Source organism: Paramisgurnus dabryanus, chromosome 4, assembly GCF_030506205.2.
Source record: "Paramisgurnus dabryanus chromosome 4, PD_genome_1.1, whole genome shotgun sequence".
Taxonomy (NCBI): domain Eukaryota; kingdom Metazoa; phylum Chordata; class Actinopteri; order Cypriniformes; family Cobitidae; genus Paramisgurnus; species Paramisgurnus dabryanus.
Genome location: NC_133340.1, coordinates 31044592 through 31063785, shown reverse-complemented (window position 1 = coordinate 31063785; position 19194 = coordinate 31044592). Strand labels below are relative to the sequence as shown.

At 37.1% G+C, this 19194-nt stretch overlaps 1 protein-coding gene across 2 annotated transcripts in view; it reads left to right on the top strand.

The window, feature by feature from the left end:
- Positions 1 to 19194, top strand: part of nrp2a (neuropilin 2a) — an 87376-nt gene that overhangs the window by 43659 nt on the left and 24523 nt on the right. For both annotated transcript variants that reach the window (XM_065254161.1, XM_065254162.1), the window contains exons 6-10: positions 252 to 421; positions 3272 to 3427; positions 12964 to 13108; positions 13840 to 14189; positions 14486 to 14630. In XM_065254161.1, the coding sequence (XP_065110233.1) occupies positions 252 to 421; positions 3272 to 3427; positions 12964 to 13108; positions 13840 to 14189; positions 14486 to 14630 (966 nt within the window). The remainder of the gene's footprint in view (positions 1 to 251; positions 422 to 3271; positions 3428 to 12963; positions 13109 to 13839; positions 14190 to 14485; positions 14631 to 19194) is intronic.

Below are 19194 nucleotides of genomic sequence, written 5' to 3'. Positions count from 1 at the left end.
GAGTTATTTTATTCCGTTAAGACGACATGAAACAGCATTCACAATTCATTTAGCTTCATTAGTGTGTGCCATTTCTGATTAAAACAAATTATTCAGAGCGAAATGTAGGACGGAGCTTGTTTGTAAGATCCTTCAAGGTTTGAAGGGATTATAGAAGTAGGCTATGATGTTTGTGAATATTTGTTTTTATTTGATCAATAATAGGCACTAATTTGGATCAATGACATTTTAAAAATCTCTCTGTTATTCAGCATTTCACTGCAGCAATGCATTTGGAATGGAGTCTGCTAAGATCTCTGATGATCAAATCACAGCCTCTTCCTCATTTTATGATGGACGCTGGCAGCCTCGCCAGGCACGGTTAAACAACGAGGACAATGCCTGGACACCTAGTGAAGACAGCAACAGGGAGTTTATACAGGTGAGGTGTTTATAATGGATTACATTCACATTGGATCATATACACATAACCCATTCACATAGATAAGATTAGATCATATTTACAGTAGTTCACATTCACATTAGGTCACATAAGATCACTATGACATTAGATCACATCAGATATTCAGAGTAGATCACATTCGCATAAGATCATGATAGATCAGATTTACAGTAGACCACATTCACATAAAATCATGTAAAATCAGATTTACAGTAGATCACATTCACATTAGGTCACATAAGATCACAATGACATTAGATCACATCAGATAGTCAGAGTAGATCACATTCACATAAGATCATGTTAGATTATATTTACAGTACATCACATTCACATAAAATCATGTAAGATCAGATTTACAGTAGATTACATTCACATTAGATCATGTTATATCAGATTTACAGTAGATAATATTCCATACGATCAAATTTACAGTAAATCTGTAAAGATAATTTAAGATCACATTTACAGTAGATTACATTCGCATAAGATCAGATTTACAGTAGATCACATTTACTTTAGGTCACATAAGATCACGATGAGATTAGATCACATCATATATTCAGAGTAGATCACATTCGCATAAGATCATGATAGATCAGATTTACAGTAGATCACATTCACATAAAATCATGTAAGATCAGATTTACAGTAGATCACATTCACATAAGATCATGTTAGAACAGGTTTACAGTAGAAAACATTCATATAAAATCATTTAAGATCAGATTTACAGTAGATCACATTCACATAAGATCATGTTAGATCAGATTTACAGTAGATCACATTCACATAAGATCATGTTAGATCAGATTTACAGTAGACCACATTCACATAAAATCATGTAAGATCAGATTTACAGTAGATCACATTCACATTAGGTCACATAAGATCAGATTTACAGTAGATCACATTTACATAAAATCATGTAAGATCAGATTTACAGTAGATCACATTCGCATAAGATCATGTAATATCAGATTTAAAGTAAATCATATTCCATAAGATCAAATTTACAGTAAATCACATTCACATAAAATAATGTGAGATCAGATTTGCAGTAAATCACATTCACATACAATCATGGAAGATCAGATTTACAGTAAATCACATACAGTCATGTAAAATCAGATTTACAGTAGATCACATTCACATAAGATTATGTTAGATCAGATTTACAGTAGATCACATTCGCATAAGATCATTTAAGATCAGATTTACAGTAGATTACATTCGCATAAGATCATTTAAAATCACATTTACAGTAGATTACATTCGCATAAGATCAGATTTACAGTAGATCACATTCACATAAGATCATGTAATATCAGATTTACATTAAATCACATTCACATAAAAAAATGTGAGATCAGATTTGCAGTAAATCACATTCACATACAATCATGGAAGATCAGATTTACAGTAAATCGCATACAATCATGTAAAATCAGATTTACAGTAGATCACATTCACATAAGATCACGTAAAATCTGATTTACAGTTGATCACATTCGCGTAAGATTATGTAAAATCAGATTTACAGTAGATCACAGTCACATAACGTCACATAAGATCATGATTACATTAGATCACATCAGATTTTCAAAGTAAATCACATTCACATAAAATAATGTAAGATCTGATTAACATTTGATCACATTCACATAAAATCACATAAGATCAGATTTACAGATGATCACAATCACGTTAGATCACATTAAATATTCAGAGTAGATCACATTCACATCTGATCACATCAGATCACAATTACATTAAATCACATTCGGATCAGATCACATCAGATTTGAACCGCAATCTAATCGAACTGCAAACCCTCTTAAGCCTACCACAGAACAGCATAAATATTTTTTAATAAATTGATGATAGGTTATTTTTGTAGTTTATTTAATCTTATTGCATTTTAACCAGTGTAAGCTTTAAACCTTAACCAGCAGCACTTTAATCTACTGGAATTCACAGTCACACTCATACAGCCACACACCTTCGGTATATTATACATTTTCCAAACACTTCTACGCTCTTTATGGACCACTTCATCTTGCCCGTCAGCATGCAGCATTCAGCCCGTGCCCTGTGTTTGTTGTCTTGGTGAGGGCCGATGATGCGTGGAGGGTTGCTGTGATGCTAACGTTTCTGTGATGGATGAGGACAGTCTAGAGAAATCCGTAGTTAGCAATCTTCTCCAGTGTTATTGATTTTAGGATTCATATCCTCTCTCTCCCCCCTCTTACCTGCATCCCGGTACTACCATAAGTGGGCCTGGGAGCCTTTCCATCTTATATTTGACAGATAAGGTGAGATTTTGCCACTTTTTGGAGGGGCCAGGAGGTTTTAATGAGACCTGTGATGAATCATGTACTGCTTTTTTATTTACTGTACATACAAGGCCTGAATTTTAACCTATATAAAGGGTAGTTGCATGAACAAGGTACAGTAAAAATAATAACTATCTTCTAGTGGAAGGATGGAGGTAGCATTGATAAAAAATTGTATGCTAGTAGTAAGCTATAGTGGTTTTGGGCCCTTTAAGCCATCACTATATTCACAATATAGCAAGCCACAACATCCTGTATGTTTTCCGCTCACAGATATTGCTTGACTAGGCAAAAGTTTCTCCTCTGTGTCTTTTTCATACACATTTAAAATAGATTTACTGTATAAATTGATGTTGTGAACTGCAGAGGATCTGTGCATTACTCACTTCAGAAATCCACATTGATCTTCTGTCAACAGAGACTACGTTTGGTGTAATCGGTCGGGCATATCTCTCCATATTTCCCACTCTCATCAATCAGGTTTCTTTCCCAGGTGGATCTTCAGTTCCTTAAGGTTCTGACCGGGATTGCAACACAAGGAGCCGTCTCCAAAGAGACCCTGAAGTCTTACTACGTAACAACCTTCAAGTTAGAAGTTAGCACGAATGGAGAAGACTGGATGATGTACCGGCATGGAAAAAACCATAAGGCAAGAAACCTCTAATACATTTACCTAAATATCCCCAATGTGTCATCAAACCAGGCAAGTTTTGGTAGAAATGTATTTGCGATTAAGCACAGTTTTCTTTTTGAGTTTGAGTTTTCTTTTCTCACTATCACCCCTATCATTTCTTTTCTTTATTTCTCTTTGCAACTATCGTTAGAGTCTTGTTTACTCTTATATTATCCCTAAGCGGATATTTCCATTATTTTAATGCGATGAGTGTTTAAACATTAACTTTTATGATAAATCTATTAAATTTAATTTACGCACGCTGTCGGTGAAAATAGGTTTGCCATCTGCAGGGAGGCGAAATTCCAGTCCCAGGTGAAGTTTGTTGGTTTCAAAACACAAAAAGTGACATGGGAATAAGTTGAGAGATGATTATCTTCTGCTGGAGAACAATGAGCTCTTTTGCGCCCTTATCTATTTGACCGTTCATTATGCCTGTAAGCTACCCGTTGTATAAACACATGCATGACTGGTCACACCTGGTCGCACCAGGCCAGAAAAAATAACGCTCGCAGCGAGAAAGAGGCGGGTGTGTGTTTGTGTGGGCGAGTTGTTCATGGTGGATTTCCATACTTTCCATATCTAAAGAATCATAACCATTTTTACCCAATTTAAATACCAGTACACTGCAAAAATGACTTTTTTGACTTTGTCTTGTTTTCAGTACAAATATCGAAAAATTCTTAAATCAAGATGTATTTTCTTGAAGGGCAAAATGACCTAAGAAAACAAGTCTAGTTTTTATACAAGAAACATAAAATGTAAGAGAATTTTGACTTACAGCAAGCAAAAATCTGCTAATGGGATAAAATAAAAAACTTTATCTATAACACTTAATTCAAGAAAAATGCAGTAAAAATTTTCTTACCTCATTTTTAGATTTTTTTTGCTTGTTTTGAGCCCAATTTTACTAAATTGTTATTAGTGCTGGGCAAAGATTAATCATGATTAATCACAAAAATAAAATTGTGTGCTGTGTGTAATTATTGTGTTTATATAAATACACACCCACATTCATGTATGTATTTAAGAAACATTTACATGTGTATATATATTTATTCTTATTTTAATATATTCTATATTATATATATACATTTAAAAAATATATACACTGCAAAAAATGATTTTCAAGAAAAAAAATCATATTTTTGTCTTGTTTTCAGTAAAAATATCTAAAAATTCTTAAATTAAGATGCTTTTTCTTAATGAGCAAAATGACCCAAGAAAATAAGTCTAGTTTTTAGACCAAAAATATTACATTTAAGTGATTTTGTGCATAAAACAAGCAAAAATAATCTGCCAGTGGGGTAAGCAAAAAAGAAATCTTGATAATTTTTCTTAAACACTAAATTCAAGAAAAATTCTAGAAAAATTAGCTTACCCCATTGGAAGATTTTTGTTGCTTGTTTTATGCACGAAATCACTTAAATTTCATATTTTTGGTCTAAAAACTAGACTTATTTTCTTGGGTCGTTTTGCTCATCAAGAAAAAGCATCTTAATTTAAGAAATTCTAGATATTTTTACTGAAAACAAGACAAAAATATGAAGAATAAATAACACACATAAATAAAAATATATGTTTAAATATACATAATAATTACACACACATATATTAGGCAAAAAGTAACTTTTATTTTGTATTCGATTATTCGCGATTAATCTTTTCCCAACGCTAAATCTTATATTTTTAATGTAAAAACTTGACTTATTTTCTTAGGTCATTTTGCTTATCAAGAAAATGTATCTTCATTTAAGAATTTTAGATATTTGTACTGAAGACAAGAAAAAAATACTAAGTAAGAAAGTCATTTTTGTAGTGTAGAGAGTTTGTTGTTTCTAGATAAAATGAAGCAAATGCTACGACTAATATAAAAATAGTTTTGATGAAGGGAGGAATTTTCCAAACATTGTAAAATATGTATCAATATGTATTATGATGAAATGAAGAAGGGTAGAAAGCATTTGAGTTCTGCAAACATTTGTCCCGAAGTCAAATTATGATGTAGTCACAAATGAGTAAACCCGACAGAAATAAATTTGCTTGCCGAGCATAATCGCAGTTTCTAATTAGCACATTAATCAACTGTCAACGCTTCATTTACGTCGCCTGTCCATTAACATCTTAATCTCAGTTAGTTTTGTTGCTGTTTAAACTTTATATTCCTGTTCAATAACTGTTGGCCACAGTTTAAACACAGGTTTAAAAAAATGCTTATGCATTTTACCTTTGTTATGCTAGGCAGGGATGTCATGCGATAAAAGTGACGGGATTAACCTTTCGCTTTTCTTTTTAGTGGATCTGTATTTGATTAAAAGATTAGTTCACTGTCTACGAAACGTTAGGACATGAAAGCTGGATTCAGAGTATCGACCTGCAAACTGAGTTTGGATTAGAGCTCAAGAACTAATCCTGGTCTCAGACCGCTTTCATGATAGAGTTTCTTATGAGGGATTAAAACTAAACTTGAGACGCATTAAAATAGTTTGTGTCACGATTGAGTGTTTACTTGTACACTGTGTCCATGCACAACTGCTATCAACAATCCAGCAAGCAATTTTGCCTTAAAAAAGACATCTAATAGCCAAACGTAGCCCATAGGTCTAGACTAAAAGTCAGTGAAAAGTTAATAGATAGCCCAAAAATAAATAAAATAAAATGAATAAATAAAACCATCTTGTAATCACTGTTGACTGCTTACATGCTGAAATATTATACAGCACAAATACAAGTTATTTTGGCAAAAATGACATATAACACAATTCAATTTTATTTTAGCTAGCCAGATTATATCTATAGTTAAATGACGAAAGTAAAAAATGACGGCTATTGCTTTCTGGGAAATAATTGTCTCTTTTCATTAATGGCTGAATTATAGTCATGTGATGCAGTCACAGCCAATCAGAGCACACTTGGGGGAATTCATGAAATTAATGAGCCATCGTTTAAAATATGAATTTAATCCACCAATCACGCTTTGCTTGTTTTATGTGACATTTAAAAAGTAGTAATTGCCGCATCAAAAAAAAAAGTTTGCCTAATTTTCCCACAGGGAACCATTCACAAACCCGTTCTGTTGTGTAGTTGTTAGTGTGAAGAGTTTAATGAGTAATTAAAGAGTAAATAATTGCCCTTGTCAAAGCTGAAGTACTCGAGTAGTTGCTTCTGTGGAGTGACATATGGACGCCTTCACCATAATAGCTGTTTATATTTAGGGTGTGTTGTTGGGTTGGAGTTTTGCACAGACGAAGAGCCGAATACGTCTTGTATAGAAGTCATCGTCTCTCAGGCTCTATGAGGACAATGTCATGAACCACTTCTGTTTACAATTTTGTTTGTGCAGATGCTTATGTGTGTGCTACAGCTATTTAGTTTGGTTCAATATTTTTCAGTCTTATGATGATCTCATTGTTTATAACTAAGCGAAACCTTTATTTGAATCGAACAGCCATGTTGCGAAGTAAATTCAGTGGTTTTATGGTAGAACTTAAACATAAAGTCAAAGCACATTTTCCAGATTTTCCATAAGGGAATAATGATTTCAGATTATTTTTATTTTAAAGGGCCCATGCCATGAAAATGTTAGCATTGCCACTTTGTAAAATGTGTCGTTTTGGGTGTGTCATTTAAAATGCAAATGAGCAGATGAAGTGCAAACACTGATCACAATGATGATGGTTTGATGCAATTCAAACTCAATTGTGGTGTCAATTATTTTTTCTTTCTTTCTTTCTTTCTGCACTAAATGGCAGTGCTGTGGTTGAATAGTGCATATTAAGGGGGTGGTATTATTATAATAAGAGCTCCTTATGACATCATAAGGAGGGCTAAATTTCAATATCCTAATTTTTGCTCACACCTACAAAGTGGCAATGCTAACATGTTCATGCCATGGGCCCTTTAAATATACCAATGTAATGTACTTTAATATAAAATACTCCACATTTTGTTTTCGTTTGTAATGAATGAAAGAATCAGTTTTTACCAAGGCTGTGTCCGAAATTGCCCCCTATACCCTCATTCCCTATTCCCTGCATTAGTTTGCTAATATAGTCCAGTTGAATAAGTAAATGAAAACAAATGAGTGAATTTGGACACTAAGTGCTGTGGGTGGCATCTTGTGTCAAGATGCAGGAGTTCATTTGGCACACTTCTCACGCTGAAGAGGTAGCATCTAACTGTTGAGTGTACATCGGTTGTACAGTAATTATTGTGGTGCATTATGGGAGTGAATAAGCACACTCGGTAATGTCCACTTTAATTTCGGACACCACTGCAAATGGCTGTCCGCTAAAATAGTGCACTATATAAGTGTATAGGAAGCTGTTTCGGACACAAGTTTTGCTACTAACTTCTGCATTTGATATTTCTTAAATTGAAAATAAATATTTTAAGTCAACAGATATTTTCTGTTACCTTAAATGACATTATTTTACATGCTACTTAAATCAATGCTAATACATCAAAATTGTACATGTTATTTTCAGTGGCGGCCGGTGACTTCTTTTTTCGAGTGCGCTTGATGCGAAGTTCGTCACAACATGTATGTAGTTCGTCATGTGTGTGGTTCTTAATTTCAAAATATGTGTTCTGCACATCGAGTGATCCTATGTGCATCGCGTGTCTTGTTAACACTAACTTACTCGCGTAATCTCATGCGTAATCAGAGTTTACTGTTAAGGAAGTGTCTTGCGTGTATTTTGTGAACGTAAGCGTATTATCATAAACGGTTTTGACGCATATGCAGCAAGCACTTATTTTGACAAAACACGTGATGCACATGGTTCACATGACGCAACAAACACATATTTTGAAAACACAAGCAACACACATGACACTCCGAACACATAATTTGAATTTGCGCCCCTCTGATGAGCAGTCACGAGCTGCCATCGCTTATCTTTCCTAAACACACTAAATGGCGTAAAAAAGTGTGACATATACTATTTATTATTGAAATTCATATAAATCAATCTTGGAAAGCATGCAATAAATCTGTCATGCACGCTCGCTACGGGAGAAATGAAAATCGAATACAAAGTCATTTAGTCCTGTGTGTAACGCCCATGACAAAAGGTGAAGAGTTTAAGAGTTAAAAAGGATGGAAGGAGACAGACAGATATAGGAAGATGGAAAAATAGGAAAGACAGGCAGAAATGACAGTGAATTGGGATTAAGAGGGGGAATCTTGTCAAATTTTCTTTCTATTGACAGAAAGCTCAAAGGAGGGGAGAGGAGGTATTGTTCTGTAGTGAGCACTTCAATGCTCATTGTCTCGTACAAACACACACACACACACACACACACACACACACACACACACACACACACACACAGACGGCGATGAGATCTGGTGAGCAGCCAAATGGAAACTGTCAACATCTTCATCTAGAGATGAATAAAAACCGAGATACAAAGAGACTAAAGAAAAATAGATTCGGATAAAATAGATTTGAAAAGCTCATGAATTTCCATTCTGGACAGAGCTGGTTTGGTACTGGTCTGGTTAGTCCAGTGGTGGACCGGTTTAAAAGAATTTAGCTGGTCTTACTTGTGTAGCTGCTTGATACACTGGTATTACAAGAAATCTTAGCTGGTTATGCTAGTCACACCAACGTCCCATCTTTACATGATACTTTGGCCTGATATTATATACAAACTCATTAAGCGGCAGTTTCCTAGACATGGTTTAGATTAATCCAGGACTAGGTCTTAGTTATATTAGGATATTTAGTTTTTACAATAATACCTTCCAAAAAGCAATACTGGTGTGCATCTTGAGACAAACCAATGTCACTGATATATGTTAAGATAAGGAAGAACTGTGGCAAAAGTAATGTGAGACGAAAGTAACAAAGCGATTTTCGCAGAACACTGACTTCATTTGCATTCAAATATAAAAAGGTCCATTTATTTTTTACTTAACTTCCCTCCACTGCCCCATCTTTGACTAGACATGTTGTTTCACAGCTTTATCAATAGTTAAACGATTTAAGACCCCTTGTCCCCTAACAGTCAGCATGGGACGTCTGACCAGCCCAGGCGTGAAGATGGACCCTCGCAAGGTTTCCCAAACACACACCTCTTGCATTGAAGGGTCTTTACATTTTAATGATCTATCACTTTTAGATACACGACATCGCAGGTTTAATTATTTAGTTACTCTGGAGTTGTACTTGGATCCTGGATGGATGGAACCGCCCGCCCTGGGACGCCCGTCACCAACTCTCTTGTTGTCAGGCAGATGTTGAGCTTGTTGACAATGTTGAATAGCTTAAAGCTTAAATAGGTTACATTTGGAAGTTTGATTGTGTTTTTATGGAAGGTTCACAAAAGCAGGGTTTGACATCATAAGTAATTAAATGTCACATCTAGAATTTTAAGTAATTGGGCCATTTTCCCTTTATTTGATAGACAGTATTTAAAGAGGCGACAGGAAAGTAGAGGGTGGAGAGAGGGGTATGGGATTGACAAAGGACCTCGAGCCGAGATTCAAACTCGGGTAGCTGGAAGTGCGTCTGCAATGTCCAATACACCATCAGCTCCAACAGATTTTTTTAATCTTACCCGTAAAACTCTTAACTCACATGTGATCTTAGGGATAGTTTGGCCAAAAATGATATTAAACCCATGATTTACTCACCCCGAGGCCGTCCGAGATGCATATGTCCATCATTTTTCAGACGAACACATTTTCAGTTATTTTAGAAAATGTTTTAGATCTTTCAGTTTATCAAATTTTGGGGTCCACTCCTTTTAGTCCTAAAAATGTGCATCCATCCTTCACAAAATAAATCCAAATGGCTTCACGATGATAAACAAAGGCCTTCTGGGGGTAAATCATGCAGTGTTGTTCAAAGGCTCCTACATAAGTCACTTATTTCAAATGAACAAAAACCATTTCCCTCACCCTTGGTTGGGAACTGTTGGGAAAAATGTACCTAAAAAATTCTGTGTTTCACCCCAACACAGGTTTTGGTGACCCATCTAAGTTAATTTAACTCTCTCTAACCATTTTTTGAGTGCTTGGTATGAAACCTTCCTACATTTACAAGACACAAAAATTCTTGTCAAGTCATCCATGTTCATACTTGTTTGCATCTAAAGTCCAGTTTATAATGTCACCGCCCCCTGTAATCAACAAAGTAGAATTGATTTTTACAGGAAACGATGACTTGTTCAGGAATCACATGTTGCTCGGACTGCTTTACGAGCTTCATTAACCTTTGAACTGTGTAACTGGGCTTATTGACAGAGGTCAAAGATCGCAGTTCAATCACTGATGAAAATCTTTGTTCTTAACAGGTGAAGATAAACTAGATACATTAACTATAAGCAATTTGACCTCTGACCGCTTTGACTGCTTTAAACCATGCCACATTTCTTTTGTTTATCTTGGTTTTGATCTTTATGAAGTCTGGGGTCCTAAGATCGTAGCTCACTTTTAATTCTTTGCAATCCTGAATTTCCTAAAATAGGTGATTTTTGGAAGGATGTTTTGCCAACTGAATGATTAACGGCATATTTTCATATTTTTTGGTTGTATTAAGCTTGTCCTTATATTTCTAATTACTCGTCTCTATGTTTTCTTTCCATGATTCCTTCCTTGTTATCATCTCCTAGACCCCCACCCCTCCCGGGTCTTTTTTATTTAACCTCTGTCTTTTTCCACTGTTGACCATGAACTCTGCGGAGCTGCTGTGTTGTTTTGCAGAAAGTGCATGGCTGACTGGATCTGCTGACGTGTCTGGAAGGGGGTCATTTATGTAGTCGTCTGTCTGTGTGTCTGTCTTTCTGTCTGTCTGGCTTCACCAGCCACAACACACTCAAGATCAGCATTTAAAAAGAAGAGTTTGAGAAATCCTCCCCCCTACAGACACCGCATCATTGAAGCATTATGAGCATGGTTCCCTACTGGGAATACAGCACACACACGGATAGATGTTTTTTTTAGGGTTTGTAGCCTTGAGCGAACAGTACAGAAAAGGGACTCTTCCATATGGAGTACTCTGCCCAGAGACTGTAACCCTCCATGGGATTTGGGCTGGAAAATGTAGATGTTTTAAATCATGGTAGCTGGTATCTGTCTGGTCCAAACTGGTTATTGGCTGGTCCACCAGCTACTATCTTCAAATAGCTTGACCACATTAAGCTGATATAGCTGGTTTGTTGATGTAACCAGATGGATAGTCCAAGATGGTCTACCAGCTAATGAACAATTTGGACAAGGTGGAAACCAGCTAACATTTAACTAGAGTCTAGCTCTCAGCGTAAGCTGGATTTTCCAGTAGGGTGGTCACTGGATGGAGAAGATGAGATGAATAAAAAATGAGACTGTGGACGGTTTAGGCCCTAAGCAAGAGGATCTGGGGGAAATTTAACAGTGATGAAAACAAGCTCAATGGATTCTTTGTTTGGGTCTATCTTATCCACTGCTGTTTCTAGTGCCACTTGACTTTATCGGTTCATTTCACCGCCTTGGTGCCGTCGGTCACAGTCACGGCGTTGTAAGCGAGCCTGGATATATGTGCATTTGTTTGAGTTCCCTTTTAAGGTTCTTTGCAGCCCAGCTTGGCCTCTGTTACACTTGATCTCAGTTTAGGAATGTTTTACGTTGATTTGACGCCAAAACCTCCCACATGGGTACAGGAACACGGATATCATTGTGTGTTTTTGGAAAGGTCACCTATTTTCAACCATTTTCAAACGTTCCAGCCACCTTTGAATTTCATTTTAATACATTTAGTGGGATGCATTCAGAGACTTGCGGATCTGAGCATGGTTTGACATTCTGCTGAGACTTAAGCTTAATTTATTGGATGTTTAGTGTGGATTATGTTGTGGTACTGCTTAGAGTATGTTTATCTCTTTAAACAGACCTTTGTACAGTCATCACTTCCAGCTTTGGTAGTCACTAGTAAGCCACAATGTTGTAATACCATTATGTAACCAGAACACCATGTTTTTCACCACATGTTTTGTGTTTTCCAAGTCCCATGGGTTGACATTCAGGTTATCTCTCAAACATTCCACTCTACATGGGAAGTTTCTCCCTTATCTAGACATTTTTCACTGGTGTTCAGTGTTATCTTATCCTTATCATGCTAAATGAGGCAATTGTGGGATGTCTTGTGGTCCAGAGGTATGTGACAGAGAGAGAGAGAGACTACAGCGTTTTAAAGAAAATACATGAAAACAAAAAAGAAAATGAGCTCTCTTGTATGCTAATTGGTGATATTTAATGTGCATATCAAAATCAGATGTCTTTCAAAGAAAGTATTATTCAGTATAACTAATCATTTTGCAAGTAAGAAAGCAAAATGTTGGTCTTGGGCTTGAAGTCACTAGAGGATTTGTTTGAGAAGAAAACAGCAAGGGATCTACCGATTCAATCATTTTAAGAGTTTTGCTCTCGTGAACACTTTTAACTCAATGTTGGCCACTTGTTTAAGGCTTATAAGATTTTGGCGATGGTTTCAAACCAGCCTAATCTGTGTTTTTACTTTCTCCAGATTTTTCACGCCAACACTGACCCATCAGAAGTGGTTTTGAATCGCATTCCTCAGCCTGTTCTGGCCCGCTTTGTTCGAATCCGACCACAGACGTGGAATAATGGCATTGCTCTACGCTTTGAGCTCTATGGCTGCCAAATTACAGGTGAGTGTTTGCACATACAAACATTTTCATTCGATACCCTTGCGATCTCATAGATCATTTGAACTGTAGTTGCACTTTTGTTTCGAATCGTCAACTCTTACAAAAGCTTAGGACTTCTGATGGCTTTTAAAAAGTCAAGTTTTTATTATTATTCATGTCTTTGTCACGTTTTTAATATGCTTTGAAGCAAACCATGTGAAAATTCATCATTCAACACCATTGCTGAGTGTTTTCTCCAAAAAAATTGAGATTTCCGAAGACAATCTTTTCGCCTTGGTTTCCTACGTCAGAAACATTTAACCAATATATATCTATGGTCCGAGGTAGTGCGAAAGAATGGAGGGGGGGACTCATTTGCATATTCATATCTATGGTCCGAGCTGTGCAGTTGAGTAGAGGCGGGGACTAATTTGCATATTCATAGATACGCTTATACTAAATAAGGCAAGGGTGTAGAGTTACATTCAAGCTGTTTTAAGGAATTAAGAAATTACTGTCACATGAAAAACTTTTACATATGCTATTATGATGCTCAAAGATGAGTTTTAAGTGATAAAATTATCAACTACAGGGGGACTTTAATTGCTTTTACTGTGCATGCCCCTAAGTCGCTTTAGATTAAAGTGCATGCTAAATGACGACTTGTTTAATATTTTAAGCACTCCTCTGTAAGATTGCAACGTACCAAAAAGGTGTTTGTTTGTTTATTTAATTTCTCTCTTTTTTCTCAGATGCCCCTTGTTCTGAACTCCAGGGAATGCTATCTGGGCTCCTCCCTGATTTACAGATCTCTGCCTCCTCGGTCAGAGACCTCCACTGGATGCCAGGAGTCGCCCGTCTGGTTGCCAGCAGATCAGGATGGTTTCCTAGTCCTGCCCAGCCTATTGCAGGAGAGGAATGGCTCCAGGTGGACCTTGGCACACCCAAAACAGTACGAGGAGTAATTACCCAAGGAGCCCGAAGCGTAGAGGGTGGAACAGCCTCGGAGAACAGGGCCTTCGTCCGGAAGTACCGCATCGCATATAGCCTGAATACAAAAGACTGGAACTTTGTAATGGACAGCAAAACTAGCATGCCTAAGGTATTTGTTGCTCATAGCATTCATGCTAACATACACTAAATATTTTATGTAAAGCAAGATTATAGAGTGGAAACGGACAACTCCAGAGAACTTGTACTAGAGAAATGTTATCTGGGCTGTTCCTGGTTTTAGGATAGTCCACTAGCCAGTCTGGACAGTGTAGCCTACTACTGTGGGTTCACCAACAGGTTGACAGTAAATCACTAAAAGATCGCTTCCGTAGTTTTAGTGAAATGTAATCGAAATTCATTCACGTCTAAAAAATATATTATCATGTAACCTCTTCCTTCCTGTAGGTTTTCGAGGGGAACACGCACTACGACACCCCAGAGCTCAGACGGTTTGAGGAGCTGACCGCCCAGTTCATCCGGATCTATCCGGAACGTTGGTCTCCGGCAGGCATCGGAATGAGAATGGAAGTTCTTGGCTGTAATTTGCCAGGTAAGAGTTTCGGCAAATCCATAAATGTGAAATCATGATTTGTACAGTTTCTCGCTGATGAATGGGCTGTTCTAGTTGCGCAATAAAATTCATTGTTAGCTTCTACATCTGTTACCGAGCTGCCACCCAGAAATGGACTGTTGCAGCTTAAATATTGTTGTTTTTCATTTATGGTGAAGAGAGGTAAAAGAAAACAGACTTAAAAGAAGAAGAGATGAAAACAATGATCGTGTCTAAGCAAAGCTAAAGAGAGACAACTGAAAATGTCAAAGAATTTTTCAAGCTGTCAACTCAGTTTAAAAGCTTTGGAGCTGTAACTGAGATCTGAGTTCTCTGAATTAAGTATTAACTGTCTCTGATGGTTCTTCTACAATTCTGTAGTAGAGAAATAATCAGACACAAATTGGCAATTATACGATGTAAAAAGCATGTGGTAGGTAGAGTATAGAGCATGTGGATGTAGCATACAGCACCTTATTATTATGTAGCACTAAACATGTTTTATCAAAAACATGTAAGTTTATATTAAAATGATTGACGTTTGATTGCATTGGAAAGCTGCCATTTTGGAAAATTGTATCACAAGGTGCATTTGCATTAGGCCTACCCTTTAAATTGCACAAATTAGAATAAACTCCCATTTATCGCAAAAAGTTGTTACGCTCGGGTGAGGTGGTTTTTCAAACAATTCGAAAAATGAATATATCGCAAAACTGCGATGGATAGATGGTTTTTGACTTATCATGTCCCTCTGATTTTAGGGTTTGGTTATGGTTAGGGTTGGGGTTTGGGGTGGGTTTAGGTTTTATTTAGAAAAATGTTGTCCTTGGGTCAACACAATACATTGCCCTGAGGACATCAACCACTTGGCAAAATCAGTTCGAGCGGTTTGACTGAATGTTAGAATACCACAAGAACGATTTGGAAGCGACTCCTCTGTATGCTTTCGGGGCTGTTTACACTTGGTATTAAGATGTGTTTTCATCGATCGGATCACAAGTGGACGAGAGAGACACATTACGTTTACACCTGGTATTTAAATCCGTCTCTTTTGAACACTTTCGACCGCTTCTGTCCTGAATACTGTGAGGGGACGGTCCGTGGGACGGTGGGCGAGTCTCTCTGCTGTCATTCAAACGTGAGCGGGAGTAATTATTAGTTGATATGGACACAAACTAATATTATGTCGGAGTCCGCTGCTTGTTTAGCAAGTATACATGCTGCACAGTGTTTTGTATGTTTATATGTTGGAGCTTTCTCTGAATTTTCAGCCCAATTGATGAAATAGGATCGCGCAACTTTCACGCTTTCAAAACGAAACTACGGAGAACACCCGCAATAGTTTTATCAATGAAAGGCTAAAAATAGCGCTGTTCACCGTATGTTCACTCCAGAAGTCAAAAAAAGACGTAAAACTTGAGTATAATACCTCAGATTAGATCAATGGGCGGAGAGAAGGCGGTCGCGTGTGGCTGTTCGAACACATTCAACCACATTGCGTTCCGCAACTCCAAAGCGATCCGATCGAAAGTGGTTTCGACTACCTCTGGATGTGGTTGAAAGTGGTCGAAAGTGGACGCGTTCAAAACGTTTTGAACACCGTTTACACCTGGCATTAACGTCGTCCACTTGTGATTCGATCGATGAAAACGCATGTTAATGCCAAGTGTAAACAGCTTCTTCGAGTCACTTTCGCAGTATTATAATGTTATCCGCATGCCGGTCTGAGCGGTATCGTATAAAGTTTAACATACCTGTCGCCATAGTTTTTGGAATGACTTACTGCGAAACCACAAAATTACGTTTTACTCACATAACATCGGTTAATGGAAATGTAGCTACGTTTGTTGTTGACATTTAGAAAATAACGCTAAAGTTTTGTGCAAATCTTTATTGGAAACACAGCTACATTTTGAGACATTTGTGGGATCTCTTTTGAAAGTCTAAAGGAGGCATGTGAGGTTATTAGAGTATTTTTCTCAAGAGAAATATCTAAGATGGAGACAACTTAATAAAAAAACTCCATTTGCTTTCCGTGCAGTGTCATTGCTTTCTAGGAGATACAATTAAATGTATCTTATTTGGGATGTCCTGTGGGAGGATTGCACGTATACAATATGGAATAATATGCAGTATATACCGAAGATATGTTTTTTGGATTGTTTACCACCATCAGACTCAACCAATGCACTCATGCAATTTACATGCAAAACACACAGACAGACGCAGAGCACGGTAATAATCAGACAGCTTCATTCTGTGCCAATAATCGACTGTGTTGTATAATTTATCATAGAGCTGATGGAGACACGTGTGTGTGTGTGCACATGCAGATGCTTGCTCTACTTTTAGCTATGTTAATAAAGTACTGTGCCGGCACCATGATGTGATAACCTATATATGATAGTGTTCCTCAGTTGTAAAGCATTGCATTAGCAGTGCAAATGGTTGTGGGTTCGATCCCAAGAAATGTATGCCTTGTCATGCACTTTAAGTCGCTTTTAGTTAAAAGTGTCTGCCAAATGCACAAATGTAAATATCTTTCTCTTTGGCGTTTGAAGTAAATTCATCAAGTTTTAATTTATGAGCTGTACGTTTAACGAGCAAAGCCTATTCTTTCTCTCTCTCTCTCTCTCTCTCTCTCTCTTTCTTCAGTTTTCACTTCAACACTTATTTGATCGCTTCATAGAGGAAGTACCACTTACGCTCTAAAAATGCTGGGTTATTTAAAAAAGGGACAAGCCGAGCCCACTGGGTTGTACTTTTACCTTTGGTGGGCTGTTTCGACCCAAAATGTTGGGTTGTTTAATGCTGAGTCATATATCGGGGTTAATTAAACCCAACAGCTGGGCTTGTCCCCTTTTGACTCAATGCTGGGTTGAAAATAACCTTGCATTTTTAGGGTGCATGTGGTACTTCCCAAATAAAGCAGTCAAATATGTGTAATATATGGACCATTGGTTGAAGTCTCTGATTAGTTATGAGACCCTTAAGGCAGCTATTTATTTTCCCAGCATGCACTGCTGCTCTCTGCAGCCGTGCCAAACCCTGATTGGCAGACTGAAATATGCGGGAAAGCTTTATGCATAATTGAGTCGCATTTATTTATTTATTTATCTATTTTTTATTATTGATTATATTTTTGGCTGAATTGGATTATTTTAGAAAGATGTGACAGCTTTAAAGGAACAGTATGTAGGATTGTGGCCAAAACTGGTATTGCAATCACAAAACGTGTTGCTAAAACTGGTACTGCAATCACACAGCTGGTGGCCAATATACCAAACGACAACATAAACATCAGTTGAGGGCTGCAACTCCACTCTTTAAATGACAATATCCTGGCCGGACTGCTGTTGTCAGTGATATAAGTATTTGAAATTAAAATGATTTCTTAATGTCTAGTGACATATCAGGGACATTTAATGATTAATTGATATAAATTTCTTACATACTGTTCCTTTAAAGTTAAGAATGTGATTAAAGATGAAATGGCGGGTTAGAGAATTGTGGGATATGCGCCGAGAAAGAGGGAGCAGAAAGGAATGGATGTAAGATGGATTACAGCTATCAATAATAGCCTTTCATATCTTTGCCTTACTTGCCATTACTTTCAACACACACCATTGCTCACACAAACACTCTCAAAGACACACACACACACACACCAGAGACTTGATCTTCCCGCTAGTCTTAATCACATTAAGGGGGCTGCAGGCGGTGGTGAGGTGTACAGTTACAGTACATGTATGATTTAAAGAGACTGATCACACACAGGACATTTTGTGATGTTTGGCAATAACCTTTATTACTTGTAAACAACGCAGAAAGCAAAGGAAATATAAGAGATAGTGTCATTGTAATTAATTATTTGTATTTAATGTACCAAAAAAACTTAAATGGGCCATTTCACAAGACTTTTTTAAGATGTAAAATAAATCTTTGGTGTCCCCAGAGTACACATGTAAAGTTTTAGCTCTCTCTTTCTCTTTGCACTTAATGGCTGTGCCGTGGTTGGATAGTGCAGATTAAAGGGCGGTATTACTTTAATAAGATCTCCTTATGACATCATAAGGAGAGCCAAAGTTCAATGACCTAATTTTTCATGTGCTTGCGGAAAATGGTTTACCAAAACTAAGTTACTGGGTTGATCTTTTTCACATTTTCTATGTTGATAAAAGCACTGGGAACCCAAAAAGTCAGATTTTAATGCCATGGCCCCTTTAAAAATCCTCACAACAGCGTAATTATGGTGCATATATTTCCAAAAAGCATTATAGTAAGGTGTTCTGTGACAACCTTCCCGATATTTGTCTCGTCTTTTGTGCTGACACAACTGTCACAACTCTGAAAGGTCAAAATCATTACTCTGTGACACATGCCGACCTTTAAACACTGACGGGGCATCTTAACAGGGTGGCGAGTGTTTGCACACGTGCGGGTTCGAACCCTCACAGGTAACGATATTTCTCTGTCATCTCTTTACTAATTGAATCAGAAGACAAACACAACAAATGAGAGATGCTGCAGCTGTTGACACGCAGAAAAGTATCACAGAGAGTCT